The sequence below is a fragment of the Diospyros lotus genome, chromosome 14, assembly GCF_014633365.1.
Source record: "Diospyros lotus cultivar Yz01 chromosome 14, ASM1463336v1, whole genome shotgun sequence".
Lineage (NCBI taxonomy): Eukaryota > Viridiplantae > Streptophyta > Magnoliopsida > Ericales > Ebenaceae > Diospyros > Diospyros lotus.
Genome location: NC_068351.1, coordinates 6,566,274 through 6,584,136, shown reverse-complemented (window position 1 = coordinate 6,584,136; position 17,863 = coordinate 6,566,274). Strand labels below are relative to the sequence as shown.

Here is a 17,863-nt window from a genome sequence, read left to right as displayed (position 1 = left end):
GATCCAGTAGCCTCTGCTATGGTTTCGGGTCTCCCGAGCTCTCTCTCTCCATTTATGCGGTGCCGTGTATTGGTATATTCCCTGGTTCGATCCTCTCCATTTAAAACGCCAATTGAAACTATCCTCGTACGGATTACATACATAGACGACGAGAGAAAGGGAGGGTGAGAGAGAGAGACTCACACAAGCGACAGTTTCTCTAAACAACGCGAATCCAAGGTGATTTCTATGGTCTATTCGCATTCTTTTCTTTTCGGTTCCATTGAGATTTCGTCCAATTTCTTCTCCATTTCGATGTCTTTCAAGTCTTTGACTCTTTGGTAACTTGGTGTTTGATCCGGCGTCATTGGTAGCTGGTTAGGTGTGCTTTTAGACTCATTCATAGGTGTATGTCTGTTTACAAGTAATCAATTTGGTGAAATCCGTGGCTTTCGTATAGCGGTATGATTCGATTTTTTGCCTCTGACAAAATTCCCGACGATTCTGATCTGGTTATTTTGATTCAATGCACACATCAAATTTTGGCGATTTGGTGAAATCAGGGTTAGGGTTTCAAATGCATATTTAGTATATTCATTGAGTGGCATTCACGTGAAGTCCAATGCAAGACGATTCGCCAATGTGTACGTATTGTCTTATCGGATCGATCGTGGAAATTGAATCTCGGATTGGAGTTAGTTGTTTTTCTAGTGTTGCGTGTATGTAGCGGCTAATGCATCTTCATCTCCTTTTTTGGGTACTTTGTTATTGCCTTCTGTAATCGTCAGTTATTGGATTCTGGTTCAACTTAATAAAAAGTTTCATTTCTGTAATTTACTTTTTGGGTTAAGCGATGGGTAATGTTTCTTATGGCCGCTATTCGGTTCAACTGGAAAAGTGCTCTAATCGGCAGATACTAAGAATTGCTTATGCGCTACCTGCACACATCCTGTCCTGCCATCTTGATATAACACACCTGTTTTATTGTTCAAACGTTGTTATATATGTGTGTGTGTCATATTGAAGTTTGGTGGTAGAAATTTTACTCTTAAGCCTATCAAAAACCCATTCTGTTTCTCCTAAATTTCCCTTAATTTTGTGACTTCAGTTCTGTTTGAGTTTACGTGAAAGCATAGATAAATATTCATCCTTCCCCTTTTATTATGTTTAATAGAGTGGTTCTTCCAGTTTTAGCTGTAATAAACTGGTAGGTTTTTGAGCATAGTATGCGATCATTGGATACATGATAATATCTCTCAATATAAACTGGCAAGATTATCAAATCTATGGAGAACTCAAGGTTGTCATCTTGGAAGGAGAGCGATAATTAACATGTTATAGAAGCTGAATATGGTGAATCCTAGAAGTGACCCGCTGGAGGTTGCTGTAGGTAATCACAAATGTCAGTTACTTTTGATATCTATGTATCTCACATTCAATTATATTTATATATGCATGGCTTACTGAAGCATGTAAGTAAAGAAAAATATCTTGAATTCATGTCACTCTAATTTTTTAGACGCCATAATGCACTAGAAACTTTAGTTATCCGTCTGTCCTTTGTGGTAGCACTCACAACATAGCTTTCACCTATTTGTTATAAATTTTTGTTTTTTTTTTAAACTAGAAAAGAATAGAGGGTTCCAGAATTTGAGCCCTTGGGATTTGTTTTTGGTTTGTACCTTAGCCATCCTCTATTTATCAAAAAATTGATTTTTGTTCTATTCAACAAGAAACAGATACAGGATGCTATCATCTGGGCCCTCTGGAGGTGGTGCTAGGTTCATGTCTTACTGCCTTTACTCTGCCGTATTGAATTTTTGCATTTCCCTTGTATAAAAGGGAAAAACAGCAAAAATATGGCTGCTAGTAATAAAATATGACATTGGATACAAGCTGATAATACTTCAGTTAAACTTACTCTTTTTGTGGGTTCCTGGGAGCCATAGATGGAAAGTTCCATCTCTTTTGGTTTCCAAAATGATAGTGCTCTTCCATGCGTCTCTAATATGCTGTAATCTCACCAACCTGAATTATGCTGCCTTGCTCATGTTCTTTTCTTGTTTTATTTTCATGTTTTGCTTCTTTCAATATGTACAATTTACCAATGGAACATTGCAAATGCAGTGATATGCTTGCAGTGTTGATTTGGGATTCCTCTATTGCTCATTACCTGTGATGGGGAGTTTGTGAATGGCTTCTTCAACTGGCTTGTGTCCACGATGAGGATGGTAATGATGATGTGGCATAGGGGGTTAAAAATCTTGTAATCTGCTTCTAAATGGCCTTCTTTTTGTTGCCCGGACAGCTAGAAAGCCTGCTGAATCAGAGTACAGCAACTAACTCTTTTCAAGTACCAGTACACCATATCTTCTGATTGCCTTTTTCATTAGATTTTATAGAATCTGACATTACCTGGTGAAAGCACAACTTTGGTTGTCTGGAGTCATGAGTAATTGGTGATAGCATGTGTATGAGTGCGTGTTTACAAGAGAGATAAAAATGTTTGCGGAGGAAGTAGTTTCACCTCAAGGCCAAAAACATAGTTCACAAACAGCTGCTCGGAGATCTTCACAAGGTGGCGCACAAAAAGATCTATGGTTTGTTGTTCGAGAGGGTTCTGTGGCTGATGTGGATTCAGCTTTGGCATTACTGAAGAAGAATGGGGGGAATATCAATTCCAGAAACATGTTTGGTCTCACTCCTCTTCAGATTGCAACATGGAGAAATCATATTCCGATTGTTAAGAGACTACTTGCAGCTGGTGCAGACCCTAATGCAAGGGTATGTGTTTCTATGCTTAACTTCAATATATGATGCTGTCTGAGTTGTTATTTCCATTGAGGACAATTTTTATCACATAATGGGATAGACCAAGGTAGAGGCGGAAGGCGTCCATAAGGACTAAGAATGTTCTATCACCTGAGGCGCTAGGCACCAAAAAAGCAATAAAAATATATTTAATATGAAAAGACAATCATGTAATACATACAATAATAAAACATCTAAAATATTGTCAAATTAAAATTCTTCTAATATTCTTCAAACAAGATGAACAACTTTGGCTTACCTAATAGTCATCATTGAGATTATAGCTCTAACTTCTAAGTTTTATACTTCTCTTGACTCTTCATCTCTATCTTCATTTCCTTAAAATGAAAAAGTTAATCAAATCAATAATGCATGCAATACCATTAAAAACAAATTAAAACACATCCAAATACGAACAAGAACAACTTTTGCTTACCTAAATCAAAGGGCATCATTACATGCATCTAACATTATAAATTATATTATATTAACACAAGCAAACAAACTATATTAATGGACAAAATATCTAACATTAATAGAAAACAAGCAATTTTAATAGTATAATATAAAAAAAAAACAAGCCAGTCGTATAGCACAGTTATGTAGTAGTATAATATGTGACATTATAGGCTATAGAAAAACAAGCAAACAAACTGTATAATAGTATAATATCTAACATTATAAATTATATTATATTAGCACACAAAATATAATTTTTATTTTTAGAATTATAACAAATCTTCAATATTATATAAAAAAAAGCAATTTTAAATACTTATAGCAAAGCTAAGTAGCCAACAAATACAAAATATATAGTTATTAAATCACAAAATATATAATTTAGTAAATATAGATTTAAATCATATTATAAATTAAATGTAAAATAATTAACCTAAAAATTTCAAACATACAACAGCTTCAAATCCAGTGAGTTTGAACTTCGAATCTGAAAAGTAAATTTTGAAAAATAAAATAACTGTAAAAACCCTAACCCCAATACATTATACACCATCTCAAAGACTCTTGACTCAAAACAATAAAATATAAAATAAAATAGTAAGTTAGTAACAATCAAAACAATAACCAAACCAAAGATTCAAAGAAAGAAAGCTGCAGAAGAAGAACACGGAAGGAAGGACACCAAACCAAACTGCAAAAGGCCACTGGAGTTCAAAGGAGGGATGCTCATCTGAAGGCGGCCTGTCATAGGCGAGCCTGCAGTGGTGACCAGTTGTCAGAAGGATTGGTGACGCACCATCATGCTCCAAGGGTTTCTGGCTTGTGACGGCTTTGTCGGATCTCCGACAACTGCTGCTGAACTTGCCTCCCTGAAGTCTATGTGACGCAGCGTGTAGCGCGAGTGTGAAGAAAACACACCAAAATAAACACTTGAAAGAGCAAACTTCAATGGCCGAAGCTTGGCTTTCAAGAAGACGCAAAAACAAGACTGTTTTGCTAAGAAAACCTAAATAGGTTGCTGAAATTTGATTAAGAAAAACTTGATTACAAACTCTAGATCCTAGGCATATTTATAGTATTTGGCTAATCCAAATCCATCTAATATTTGGAAAACAAAATCCAACTAGAATCCTAATAGAAATAAATCTTAATCCAACATGAAGTAGAATCCTAAATCAAGTAGAAATATGAAATTGAATCCTAAATCAAGTAGAATTCTAAAAACTTAAGAAGTATTAAAATATTGTTCTGGCGTGGTCGAGAGTCAGCTTTGGGCCGGGTCTTGATTGGTGACCGCATCATTCACCTCCACTTGAGAAGAATTCGTCCTCGAATTATGATCTGGGTATGACAACTCAACGTCCGGCAAATACAAGGAAAGATCAGCAACATTGAATGTTTTGGAAATACCCATATGATTTGGCAAATCCACAACATAAGCATTATCATTGATCTTCTTTGTAATCTTGTAAGGACCATACTTCTTTGGCTTGAGCTTGTTCTGTTGTCCTGTAGGAATCCGTTCCTTTTTCAAGAATATCATGACTTCATCTCCAACCGCAAATACCTTGTGCTTCCTATGCTTGTCAGCTGCTGCCTTGTACTTCTTATTCGCCTCGTGCAACTTTTGCCTGACATCTTCCTGAACTGCTTGAACGTGTTCGGCTAAGTCACTGGCTGCAACACTAAAACCTGGTACCTTTGGCAATTTTACCAAATCCAATGCATGATTAGGAACTTTCATGTATACGATAGAGAATGGTGATCTTCCTGTTGAGCTATGTACGGCGTTGTTGTAGGCAAATTCTGCTTGAGCTATGACTAGGTCCCATTGTCTTGGCTTGTCTTTGCAAACACTGCGAATCAGATTTCCTAAGGTACGATTCACCACCTCTGTTTGTCCATCAGTCTGGGGATGTGCTGTGCTACTGAAATTCAAAGATGAATCGAACATTCTCCACAAGGTAATCCAGAAGTGACTCAAAAACCTTGTATCACGATCCGAAGTAATAGTTTTAGGGACTCCATGTAGTCTAACAATCTCCTTGAAAAACAGTTTGGCTGTAGCTACTGCATCTGCCGTCTTCTTGCATGGGAGAAAGTGCGCCATCTTGGAAAACCTGTCAACCACTACAAAAACAAAATCCATACCTCGTTGGGTTCGCGGTAGACCCAACACGAAGTCCATAGACAAATCTTCCCAAATAGCATTGGGAACAGGCAATGGCATGTAAAGACCGGCGTTAGAAGAGTGCCCCTTAGCTGTTTGACATATATAACACCTCGCCACAATAATAGAAACATCTCTCCTTGCTCTTGGCCAATAATACCTTCCCATAACAGCTTCAATAGTCTTGTCTCTGCCAAGATGCCTTGCTAAGCCACCACCATGCAAATCCCGAATAATTTTCTCACGAAGAGATGTGCAAGGGATGCACAACTGATTTCCCTTAATGAGAAACCCATCATGCATATAAAAATCTCCTGATGGTTGCTGAGACATGCATTGTTCCCATACATGTTTGAAATCCTCGTCTGTCGCATATAATTCTTTCAAGCACTCAAACCCAACAATCTCAACACTAAGGGTCTTGATCAAATCCACACGCTTACTCAAAGCGTCTGCCACTCGATTATGTTGTCCCGACTTATGTACAATTTTATATGGAAATTTATCAATAAAAGCAGACCATCTAGCATGCATATCACTCCTCAATTGCCTTTGGCTACTCAAGTACTTAAGAGCTTGGTGATCCGTGTAAAGAACAAATTCTTTGGCAATCAAGTAATGTTCCCATATCTTAAGAGCCCTCACTACTGTATAAAACTCCTTATCATAAGTAGACCACTTTCTTCTGGCTTCACACAACTTCTCACTGAAAAATGCAATTGGTCTCTTCTCTTGGGACAACACAGCACCTATACCCACTCCACTCGCATCACACTCAACCTCAAACAATTTGTCAAAGCTTGGCAAAGCTAAGACAGGAGCGGTACATAATTTATCTTTTATCAAGGTGAAACTTTGCTCTTGTTCTTCACCCCAATGGAACTTTCCTTTCTTTAAACACTCAGTAATTGGAGCCACAATACTACTAAAGTGTTTGATAAACCGCCTATAGAAAGTTGCTAACCCATGGAAACTTCGCACATCACTGACATTTTTAGGAGTTGGCCACTCTCTAATAGCTCGCACTTTTTCCTCATCTACCTTTACACCCTCTTTACTTATAACAAAGCCCAAGAACAACAAGCTCTCGAATATGCCCCTCATGCTCATTAATAGACTTAATGTATATCAAAATATCATCAAAATACACCACAACGAATTTACCAATGAAATGGCGTAATACTTGGTTCATTAGTCTCATGAAAGTGCTTGGTGCATTGGTTAGTCCAAAGGGCATGACTAACCACTCAAACAACCCATCTCTTGTCTTGAAAGCTGTCTTCCACTCATCTCCAGGTCGAATTCTAATTTGATGATAACCACTTCTAAGGTCAATTTTGGAAAAAATCACAGCCCCATCAAGTTGATCAAGCATGTCGTCGAGCCTAGGAATTGGAAATTTGTACCCAATAGTAATTTTGTTGATGGCTCTACTGTCAACACACATCCTCCAACTCCCATCTTTCTTTGGTGTCAATAATGCTGGCACTGCACATGGACTCATGCTAGTCTGAATGTGCCCTTTTCTCAACAATTCCTCTACCTGCTCACGCAAAATCTCATTCTCCCTAGGACTCATCCTGTAGTGTGGTAGGTTAGGCAAGCTAGCACCAGGAACCAAGTCAATGTGGTGTTGAATATCTCTCATAGGAGGTAGCTCATTAGGCAACTCCTCAGGAACCACATCATGAAATTCCTCCAACAATCCCTGCACCTCCACTGGAATTTGATTTACCTTCAGTAGCTCACTCACACTCTCTCCCTTGATAACCAATAAGTGAACCTCTCGAGTATCCTTACACTCCCTCACAAACTCTGTGTGTTTATGTGTAATGGTAAGAAAATTTCGCCCCTCCACTTTAGAAGCTTTGGTTTGATTCTTTTCCACTATGGGTAACAAAGTATAACGCACACCTTCTTTCTCAAGCTGATATGTGTTCTTCCTACCCGAGTGCTTAGCATCCAAATCAAATTGCCAAGGCCTCCCAAATAAAATATGGCAAGCATCCATATCAACAATATCACAATAGACTTCGTCGGAGTACTTACCGATAGAGAAAGGCACCCTGCAACGTTCATTCACATGTATGCCACCAACTTCTTTGATCCATCCAATCATGTAAGGGCTTGGATGTTTTTCAGGAGTTAACTACATCTTTGCCACCACGTCTCTTCCTATGATGTTCTCCTGACTTCCACTATCAATAATCAACTCAAAGATTTTTCCTTTCACCGTACACCTCGTGCGAAAAAGCTCATGCCGTTGAGTAGTATCTTCATTCTTTTGAGATAGCATTAACTTCCTCACTACACAGGTATATTGTCCATGTTCATAATCTTCTTCATCATCCTCCCCATCAGGCCCGCAATATACTTCCTCTTCAGCAACATCTTCCTCTTCCTTTTCAACAATGTTAACTGTTTTCCTCCTTGGACAATCACTAGATCGATGCCCAACCTCATTGCACTTGAAACATTTTAAAAGAATAGGCTTTGCATAAGGATTAGGGGATTTTGGAAGATTAGAAGTAGTACCTCGAATGTTTCCCCCCGTTGTAGCCTTATTAGGGTTGACTGTATGGGGTGGATTGGAGGGTTGCGCTCCTTGAACCGACTTGCCTTTATCAAAAGCTGGTTGTATTTTCATTCCTATTATACCGACGATAGGTGTCATTACGAGATCTCTCACTCAACATTAACTCAGCCTTTAAAGATAAGTTCCTTGCTTCTTGCACACTTAGAACCATCTGAACTCCAATTTTATCACGAATAGCAGGCTTCAATCCATTCAAGTAACGAGCTGCTTGTTGATTGTCACTTTCTGACAATTGGTTTCTCTCCGCTAATCGTAAAAACTCAGAGGTATATTCATTCACACTCTTCATTCCCTGTGCACATCTTTGATAAGCTTCAAACATATATTGTTCATAGTCAGGGGGCAAAAACCTACCTCTTAACAATTGCTTCATTCGTCTCCATGTTTGAACTGGCTGTCGGCCTTCCCTCAATCTCGTTTCTCTTAATCGCTCCCACCAAACAGATGCACCGCCCTTCAACCTGTAAGCCACTAACTTTACTTGTCGTTCATCTGGGATCTCCATGTATTCGAAAAAACGGTCAACCTCAGTGATCCAATCCAGGAACCCCTCAATATCAAGATCTCCACTAAAGGTGGGAATATCAACTTTTAGTTTATACTCATCGTTGCTCCAGTGGTTGTGCTGATGCGCATTCCTCCTAACCCCTCTACCACCAGGGTTAGCTATTGCTCGACCAAAATCATCCTCTTCATCGCTATCTTCAATCACTGGTCTTCTAGGATTAACAAGGACATGATTAATAGGTGGTCTTCCCGCTCCGGCTTGATTCACCCCATTATTCAGGTTCCTGTCATCATCAACTCGTAGTAAGGTGCCCAATTGGTTGCTATGTTGCTCCAATTGCTGCTGGATAGTACGAGTTACTTCCCGCTGTTCTTCAATTGCTCTCCAAACTGCGGACAACCCCTGATCACCGTCACGAGGCTGGTTGCTACCGTTACCTTCAAGATTGGCCATCTGATTGGTTGATTAACCGCTCTGATACCACCTGACGCAGCGTGTAGCGCGAGTGTGAAGAAAACACACCAAAATAAACACTTGAAAGAGCAAACTTCAATGGCCGAAGCTTGGCTTTCAAGAAGACGCAAAAACAAGACTGTTTTGCTAAGAAAACCTAAATAGGTTGCTGAAATTTGATTAAGAAAAACTTGATTACAAACTCTAGATCCTAGGCATATTTATAGTATTTGGCTAATCCAAATCCATCTAATATTTGGAAAACAAAATCCAACTAGAATCCTAATAGAAATAAATCTTAATCCAACATGAAGTAGAATCCTAAATCAAGTAGAAATATGAAATTGAATTCTAAATCAAGTAGAATTCTAAAAACTTAAGAAGTATTAAAATATTGTTCCGGCGTGGTCGAGAGTCAGCTTTGGGCCGGGTCTTGATTGGTGACCGCATCACTATGGTATTATTACCCTATTAGGTCAATTAAACCTACTGGAAATCAACAAAATGGAGGAACTCGCCTTGTGGGATTTGATGATCAGCTAGGTGAACAACAAAGAAGCCAGTCTATTTGTTGTTCTTTTGTTTTTTCGTTTTCATCATTATTTCTCTTCTATAATCCTATTACATGGAGACCATTCGCATGCCTTAAACCTTCTGCATGTAACTCTTCAGTTTCCCTCGTTCTTTTTTCAGATTTGCTTCTTTAGGGCCTTAGGCGAGTGCCTGTGGCAATTGCCTAGGTGGTGCCTGAGTGAAGGGGCCTCGCCTAGCAGTAGGCAAGGCGCTTTCCCAGCACCTTGCATTGCTCGAGCGCCTAGGCAAGCCAAGCGTCTTTGACTACAGTGGGATAAACAAGAAGTGCTCCTCATCATTTAATTTTCTTTTTAATCCATTCAGTCTAAGTTGTTGATGCCAGGTAGATTCGGTGCCAATTCTTCTGTAAAATTGATAACATCTAGTTATACCCCTTTTTGATAAATTTTGCATAATGAAGAGGACATACTCATTATCTACGTTTTTGTTTTTATTTTTTTTTCCTTTTGCAAAATGTAGTTAGATAATGTTGTCTAGGATCAACTTCAACTGGAACTGTCTGTTAGGGATGCAACAGCTGCTGATTTCATTTGTACTGCCAACTTTCCCAGTTTTTAACAACAACAATCATAAGCCTTTGTCTCACTAGGTGGGGTCAGCTAGGTCTAGTTTTAATAATTTTGAAAATTACATACTGGCCCAAATAATTTCTGTGTATTCAGAACAGCTAATACCTTTTAAGTTCTTGCGGCCTTTCTCTTTTAAAGTAAACCAGAATTGTTCTTCAGAAGTCCTGCTCAGTAGAGAGAAATATGGCTTACAATTTTAATTGGTTTAGTTGGAAGGCTACATAATCTTTAAAATCATGATAACTTGAGAGATATAGTTCTATTGTGGTATGGTCATGATCGTTTCTTTCTGGAGACTGAGTGTTTAGAACTTTTTTTTTCAAAATAACATAATCTTTCAATTAGAAACAAAAACAAAAAAGAAAAACTCTTTTCTTTCATTTTGTTATTCTTTTTTGGGTTTCAAATATACATTTTCCTTGAAATTCTGTGATATTCTGCATTTGCTCATGCCCCTCAGGGGCATCCCAGCAGTTAAGATTGCATTCCCCTAATAAATAGATCTGAATTCGGTGTCCTACAACTACCTTTAGAAGAAATTTAACAGTGTATTCAATCACTCTGCCAATTTTCCTAATATGATGTATCTATTTCATAGGATCATACCCTGCCTATAGAACTTCTTTAAGGTTATTTCACCACTCTTTGTGCTCCCACACTTGCTGAATTCTTGGGTCTCTCTAGTTGAAGGAAAATGACTTTTGGGTCCCTCATGTTTCGCTAATAATTTGAAATAAAAGAAGGAACTTTTTGTTAATGCTAATTTATTTGTTCAATTTTGTACATGTTGTTTTCATGCAATTTTGTTTCACTATTCAAGGTAAATATAGGTTTGCTATTGGAAATTGTAGTTCTCTGTGGATGAGAACTGGGAGTTTGTTCAAGCCACTATTAATCACACACCATAACTCATGTTTGTAAAGGTTTTAACCATAGGTTGTATTTGCTATTTGAGTCTACCTTCTATCCTCTAGGCTAGGGATTGACTCTTGGAGAGGATTGCACCTGGATCTTCTAGACTCCTGCAACTTCACAAGTAGTGCGAATAGGAAAGAGAAATAGAGAGAAATACTTTAAAGGGGAACCAGTAATGGATAATGGAAAAAAATTAGTTGTGCAAATGCAAACTGACATTATGTATTCTTTCCTTGGAGGTTAAGGTGATGACTGGCTTATGATTGATTGTGGGATTTTGTCCAGGCTAAGTTGAAAATCAGTTAAATTTCTCTTCAAATGATCATCATTTATTTATGTCAGGATGGGGAATCGGGATGGAGTAGCCTTCACCGTGCTCTGCATTTTGGTCATCTTGCAGTGGCAAGTATCCTCCTGCACGCTGGTGCTTCAACTACATTGGAGGACTCTAAATTCCGAATACCTGTTGATCTCCTCTCAGGGCCTGTCTTGCAGGCTGTGGGCAAAGGCGATAATTCAGGTATACTCCACTGTTTTTGCCATGATAATGGCTATCAAAACTGCACATAACTATTTGTAGTTACCTGGTTGTGTTTTTGTTTATTTAGTAGCTACCGAGGTGTTTAGTTGGGGAAGTGGTGTGAACTATCAACTTGGAACTGGAAATGCACATATTCAGAAGTTACCTTGTCGAGTGGATTCACTCCAAGGTTCATTCATCAAATTAATTTCTGCAGCAAAGTTCCATAGTGTAGCTGTTAGCGCTTGTGGAGAAGTCTACACATGGGGTTTTGGACGGGGTGGACGCCTTGGGCACCCTGACTTTGATATCCATAGGTGAAGGATCTTTTCTAGCTAATATCTGCTTATTAAATTTAAGTTTCATTTACAACAGCACCACCGAGCCTTAATCTGATTAAGTGGGGAATTTTTAGTTTCATCTATGATTCTTAAATTACATTTCATTCACTTTGCAACTTCCAAGCAGTTATAAATTTGGGTAAACTCTGGTTGGGAATAATTTGAAGATCATAATCAAAAGCTATTCATGGCATTTTGTTGCAGTGGTCAAGCTGCAGTTATCACTCCTCGATTGGTGACTTCTGGTTTAGGGGCTCGCCAAGTTAAGGCTATTGCAGCAGCCAAACATCACACTGTTGTTGCAACAGAGGGTGGTGAAGTATTCACTTGGGGTTCTAATAGAGGTAAAAGTATTTGATGATACATAATTGTGGCATATATATTTGAAGCATTGACTCATTCTTTTGATAAAAAAAATAGTACTGTCTTCATATGTTGATATTGTACAGAGGGTCAACTAGGCTATACTTCTGTGGATACACAACCCACACCTCGGAGAGTGAATTCACTGAGGTCGAAAATAGTTTCAGTTGCTGCAGCAAACAAACATACTGCTGTAGTGTCAGAGTCTGGTGAGGTTTTCACATGGGGATGTAACAAAGAGGGTCAGCTTGGTTATGGCACCTCAAACTCTGCTTCAAATTATACTCCAAGAGTGGTTGAGTACTTGAAAGGCAAGGTTTTTGTTGGAGTAGCAGCAGCAAAATATCACACGATTGTCTTAGGAGCTGATGGAGAGGTACATGATAGTGGTTACTTGTAGTATTAGTGCTACTTTTGCCACTTTGTAATGCTAGTTATCTGTGACTAGCAGGTTTTTACTTGGGGTCACAAGCTTGTTACCCCAAGGCGCGTAATCATTTCCAGAAACTTGAAAAAATATGGAAGCAATCTGTTGAAGTTTCATCGCAAGGAACGGCTTCATGTGGTTTCTGTAGCTGCAGGGATGGTACATAGCTTGGCTCTAACAGATGATGGTGCTTTGTTTTATTGGATGTCCTCCAATCCTGATCTACGATGCCAACAGGTTTTCTTTAAAGTGATATTGGTTCCTTTTGGAGTTGTATGTGCACCTAGAAACATTGAATATTCACAACTATGATTTACTTTTTTGTAGCTACATTCACTGTGTGGCAGAACAATAGTGAGTGTTTCTGCTGGGAAATACTGGACTGCCGCTGTTACAGCTACAGGTGATGTTTACACTTGGGATGGGAAGAAAGTAAAGGAGGACCCACCTGTTGCTACTCGTTTGCATGGTGTAAAGAGGGCTACTTCTATATCCGTGGGAGAGACTCATCTTTTAATTATTGGTTCCCTCTATCATCCTGTCTACCCTAGTAATGTCAAAAATCCTCAGAAGGTCAAGGGTGAAGTGGATGAGTTAGATGAAGATTTTATGTTCAATGATACGGAGTCTGATAAAATCTTATTCACCACAGAAAAAGATGATACAGTAAACAGGCCCATACCAAGCTTAAAAAGCCTCTGTGAGAAAGTGGCAGCAGAGTCTTTGGTGGAGCCAAGGAATGCCATACAGGTTCTTGAAATTGCAGAATCACTTGGAGCCGATGATCTGAGGAAGCACTGTGAGGTATTTTCCCATTGCTGTTTCATTTCCTCAAATTATGCACACTTGCTTTAAGAAGTTCAACACCTGTTAATTGGAAAAATGTAAAGAAGACAAAGAAACAAGAAAAGAAGAAGAAATCTTTAGAACATTATGCTATTACCTGCAGTAATTGGCAGACCAGTGAGCCTATTTTTCAAACTTTCAGATGCTCCAACCCTGCTCAACTCTTTAAATGCGAAATGTAAATGTATTTGCATTAATGCATGTGCATACATCTCTCTAATTAGCAGAATTGTGTATGTGATTGCACTCCATGGCCTGTATTCAAATTTTCTTTAAATCTGTCTTATTTAATATGCTGCCAGAAAAGTCATTTATGCATATCATGGGCGGTATGCAATTCTTTTCTGAATTTGTGAAATGTTGTTTGGAATTTTGGTACTATTGACGATCTAAACAGTTGAGCAGTGTTCCGGTGGCCCAGTTTCTTGAAAGGGACAGCGCTCAGCACTCATTTTCAGTCAGACTACAAATGTAAGGCCTGGATGATGTTTGGCTGGAAACTTATGCCATTAATAGTTGTTGGTCACTAGTGTGCAGTATATGCCTACACCACCATATTATTTGAGCTCTATTGTGTGTTATAACGTATGTACAAAATTAATATCATGAATTACTTTGGCTGTAGGGTATTAAAACTTAGTTTATGGAGTGCCAGTTCTGTACCTCTGGATTTGTGCCAAATTGGATGGAAGGAAGGAAAAAAAGAGCATGGTAATATGTTGAGAGGAGGAGCATAAATAAGATAATGCACCAAAACAAGCAAGAGTTCATCCACACTTCACTCGCAACACCAACAATTGTCATGTAATATAGCTATTTCTGGAGTGTGTCCTCAACAATTGCCTGTGATCTCTAGAGAGTTAGTTTGTAATTTTTTCCATAGAAATTGAATGATTTTGTACATTTTTTCATTTCATTTGCTTTTTAGTTAATTGTTTGATAATTTCCATGTCTATTTCTTGATTCGAACATTATTTTCTGAACCTGTTATATTGTATAACCATATTGAAAACTGGCTGCAGGACATCGCCATTCGGAACATTGACTATATTCTTACACTCTCACCTTATGCCATTGCTGGTGCTTCACTTGATATTTTAGCAAATCTTGAGAAATCATTGGATACTAGGTCATCTGAATCCTGGAGTTATCGTCAGCTTCCAACTCCAACGGCTACTTTTCCTGTTATTATTAATAGTGAGGAAGAGGATAGTGATAGCGAATTACTTCGGACTCGTGACAACCACATAACAAATATAACTTCAGAGAAAATAGACCATAGGTTAGATTGCTTTCTACAAGGCAATGATGCTAATCAAGTCATTAACAAACAAATCCGGGCATTGAAGAAAAAACTGCAGCAGATTGAGATGCTTGAACAAAAGCATTCAAAGGGACACATTCTTGATGACCAGCAGGTTGCAAAGCTCCGGTCAAAAGCAGTTCTGGAGAATTCCCTTGCTGAGTTTGGTGTTCCAGTTGAGGCACAGCAGGCTAAAGTATCTGCTTCAGTATTGGTAGATGGAAAAGGAAGTAAAAAGACAGAGGTAGCAAAAAAACTGAGGAGAAAAAGTAAGCAAACGACAGCACAAGCAGTGACTGAGTCTGATAATTCAGGTGTGAATATTGAACCAGATCCCATAAAAGGTTTCTTGGATGTTGAAATATCCCAAGTCAAGCATAAGGTTAGATTCCACTAATTCATTTTGATCACTGATTTCTTAAATGATATCTTATTGTTCCTTATGTATCTGCAAAACCAATCTTTTTTATTAAGTTTTAGTAGAATATTTGTGGAAAGGGCTTTAGGGATGGTTATGAGTTGGTTTAGGATGGGAAACCCTTCCTGACCCTGATCTTAGATTTCCGAATGCCTTGATCCTGAATTGGATCACAGAGGATTTCAAAATTTTTCCAGCTTCAGAAAATTGCATGGACATGTGGAACAGTACGTTGTGCAGGCATATGTTATTCCACATGCATTTAGTTAGGCCTGGAAATGTATTTACTATGAAAATACTAAATGACATCCCTAAGGCGAATTTTTGAAAGGTGGTCTTATGCATAAACTATAGTTGGTCATATGTTTGGGATAATGGGGGGTAACCTTTCGTTTTCTTAACTTCAGCCAGGTTGCACCTTATTGCTATGCCTGTCATGACCCGTTTCCTATGATATGCACTTCTTTTGATACTAAGACCCTATAGTCTTTTGCTGATATGAGGATCAAAAAACTAGAAATTAAATTTCAGTTTCAAGTAGAAGTCAACTTTTCTCAAGGATTCTTATGCAGTAACAATTCAGTTCTTGAGAGTTATATGATGAAGTCATGTTGTGGCCAGAATTGAATTATTAGAAATTTTTAAGTTTTGAACTACCAAAAATTTCAAGTATGAAATAACCTGGCAAATATGAGGATTTCTAAAATTTATGGTATGTTAACTGACTGCTTATATTTCGTGGTTGTCTCATGCAATCTCTGCTATTGTCATGGGTAGACAGCCAATATCCCTTGTTTTGAGTTTTTAGGTATTGAATGGTGAACATTTTACTCAAGCCTAGTTTTTGTATTCGTTCTTCTTTTAAATCTGATATGATATGGTATGAATGGAAATATGGCCCTTGATAGTGGTAAGGAGAAAAAAGATCTAGCCCACACCAATTAGTTGGGAAAAGACTTAGTTGAGTCATGATGTTGCAATTACTATGTTTAAGGTTCTGCCTAGTCACATATAGAAGGTTGTGTCCTACCTCTAATTCATGATATTGTATGTCCTAGACATTTCAGTAATTTGTTTGTTGTATTTTTACTTGATGAATTGTGTATTTGATAGGAAGAAGAGGCAGAATTTGAAGTAGTTTCCAAACAAGCATCTGAAGCGGGTATGTTATGCATTAAAAAAGGAGTTGATGACATCCCAAGGAATAATGCATTGATGACAGCATCCAAGAAGAAGAAGAAGAAAGGTGGCCTTTCCATGTTCCTGAGTGGTGCTCTTGATGACATTCCCAAAAAGGATGCTGCACCACCACCAATGCCCAAGTGTGAGGGGCCTGCTTGGGGTGGTGCTAGAATTGCGAAGGGATACAGCTCTATCCGTGAGATCCAAGATGAGCAGAGCAAAACAAAGGAGACCCAACCCACCAGGAGCAAAGACCAGGTGGAAGATCTTTCTGATTGTAAAAGTGGTGGGAAGATTCGTTTGAGTTCATTTTTGCCTTCCAACCCAATACCTGTTATCTCAGCTCCTGTTATCTCAGCTCGGACAGCACAGGCATCTGATGGAGAGAGAAGTACTCCCCCTTGGACTGCTTCAGGGACTCCACCTCTTTCTCGTCCCTCACTCAGGGACATCCAAATGCAACAGGTATGACAGGTCCTTTCCTCTCTCCTCTCTTCTCCTCTCTTTTCTCAATCTGCTTGTCCTTGTACAACGCCCTATGTAATGTACTTGGTGTTGTATAATAAGTTAACTAGCATGAAGTACAAGAATGAACATATCAGAGTTTAGGAGACCCTCTAATACTTGAAAGATCATAAGAAAATAAAAAATCAGTAATTTGATCGATATACATTTATGCCATATTATTTTGCTTGGATTATCTAATTTTGGGCATAGGTGGTAACGCAATGTATCAATCACCGGTTTATCGTATGCTGATATTTCAAATATCATAGTGCCTTACTGAAAGTTTAACTCAAACTGGAGCAGTTTCTGTGCCTTCAACTTAAATTGCACAATTTGAAGTATTTATCTTTTCATTTTCCTTTCATCCATCAGAACTCAGTTCTCTTGCATGTTTCCTGTCTTATTTTGTCCCAAAGCAGGGAAAACAACACCACAGTCTCTCCCACAGTCCAAAGGCAAGGACAACTGGATTTTCTGTTGCTACTGGTCAAGGTTCCCCATCTGATTCAGCTGGTTTGAATCGCTGGTTCAAACCGGAGATCGAGGTACCCTCATCCATCCGCTCTATTCAGATTGAGGAAAGGGCCATGAAAGATCTTAAGCGTTTCTATAGCACTGTGAAGATTGTTAAAAACCAGTCATAGAAATGTAATCCGACATCATATGACTGGTATTAGTTGGGTCCGTTGTGTTTCGGGTCATTTTCCCCCTTCTTTTTTTTTTTTTTTTCCCTCTCTCCGTTAGTGTTTCTGTAAATTGGTTGTACAGCTTTATTGTACATTATGCTCCTTAGGATTTACAAGCTAGTAGATTCATCTTCTTTGCCTTTTTTCGTGGAAGTTAATTACATGTTTATCTTCAACCAGGATTCATGGAATTAAAGGGTCTGTTTTTCTTTCTTT

The 17,863-nt window shown here is 38.5% G+C and overlaps 1 protein-coding gene across 4 annotated transcripts; it reads left to right on the top strand.

The window, feature by feature from the left end:
- LOC127789981 (uncharacterized) lies at positions 1–17,863 on the top strand. 4 transcript variants are annotated; one of them, XM_052319141.1, is made up of 11 exons: positions 1–219; positions 2,107–2,763; positions 11,397–11,574; positions 11,666–11,891; positions 12,120–12,259; positions 12,365–12,654; positions 12,730–12,942; positions 13,033–13,509; positions 14,574–15,236; positions 16,386–16,919; positions 17,378–17,863. In XM_052319141.1, the coding sequence occupies exons 2-11, from the start codon at positions 2,482–2,484 to the stop codon at positions 17,603–17,605; spliced, it is 3,231 nt and encodes a 1,076-aa protein (XP_052175101.1). In that variant the 5' UTR covers positions 1–219; positions 2,107–2,481; the 3' UTR covers positions 17,606–17,863. The 4 variants fall into 4 exon arrangements, with proteins under 4 accessions (XP_052175101.1, XP_052175099.1, XP_052175102.1 ...); XM_052319139.1 differs by having other exon boundaries at positions 2–219; positions 11,663–11,891; XM_052319142.1 differs by having other exon boundaries at positions 4–219; positions 17,381–17,863.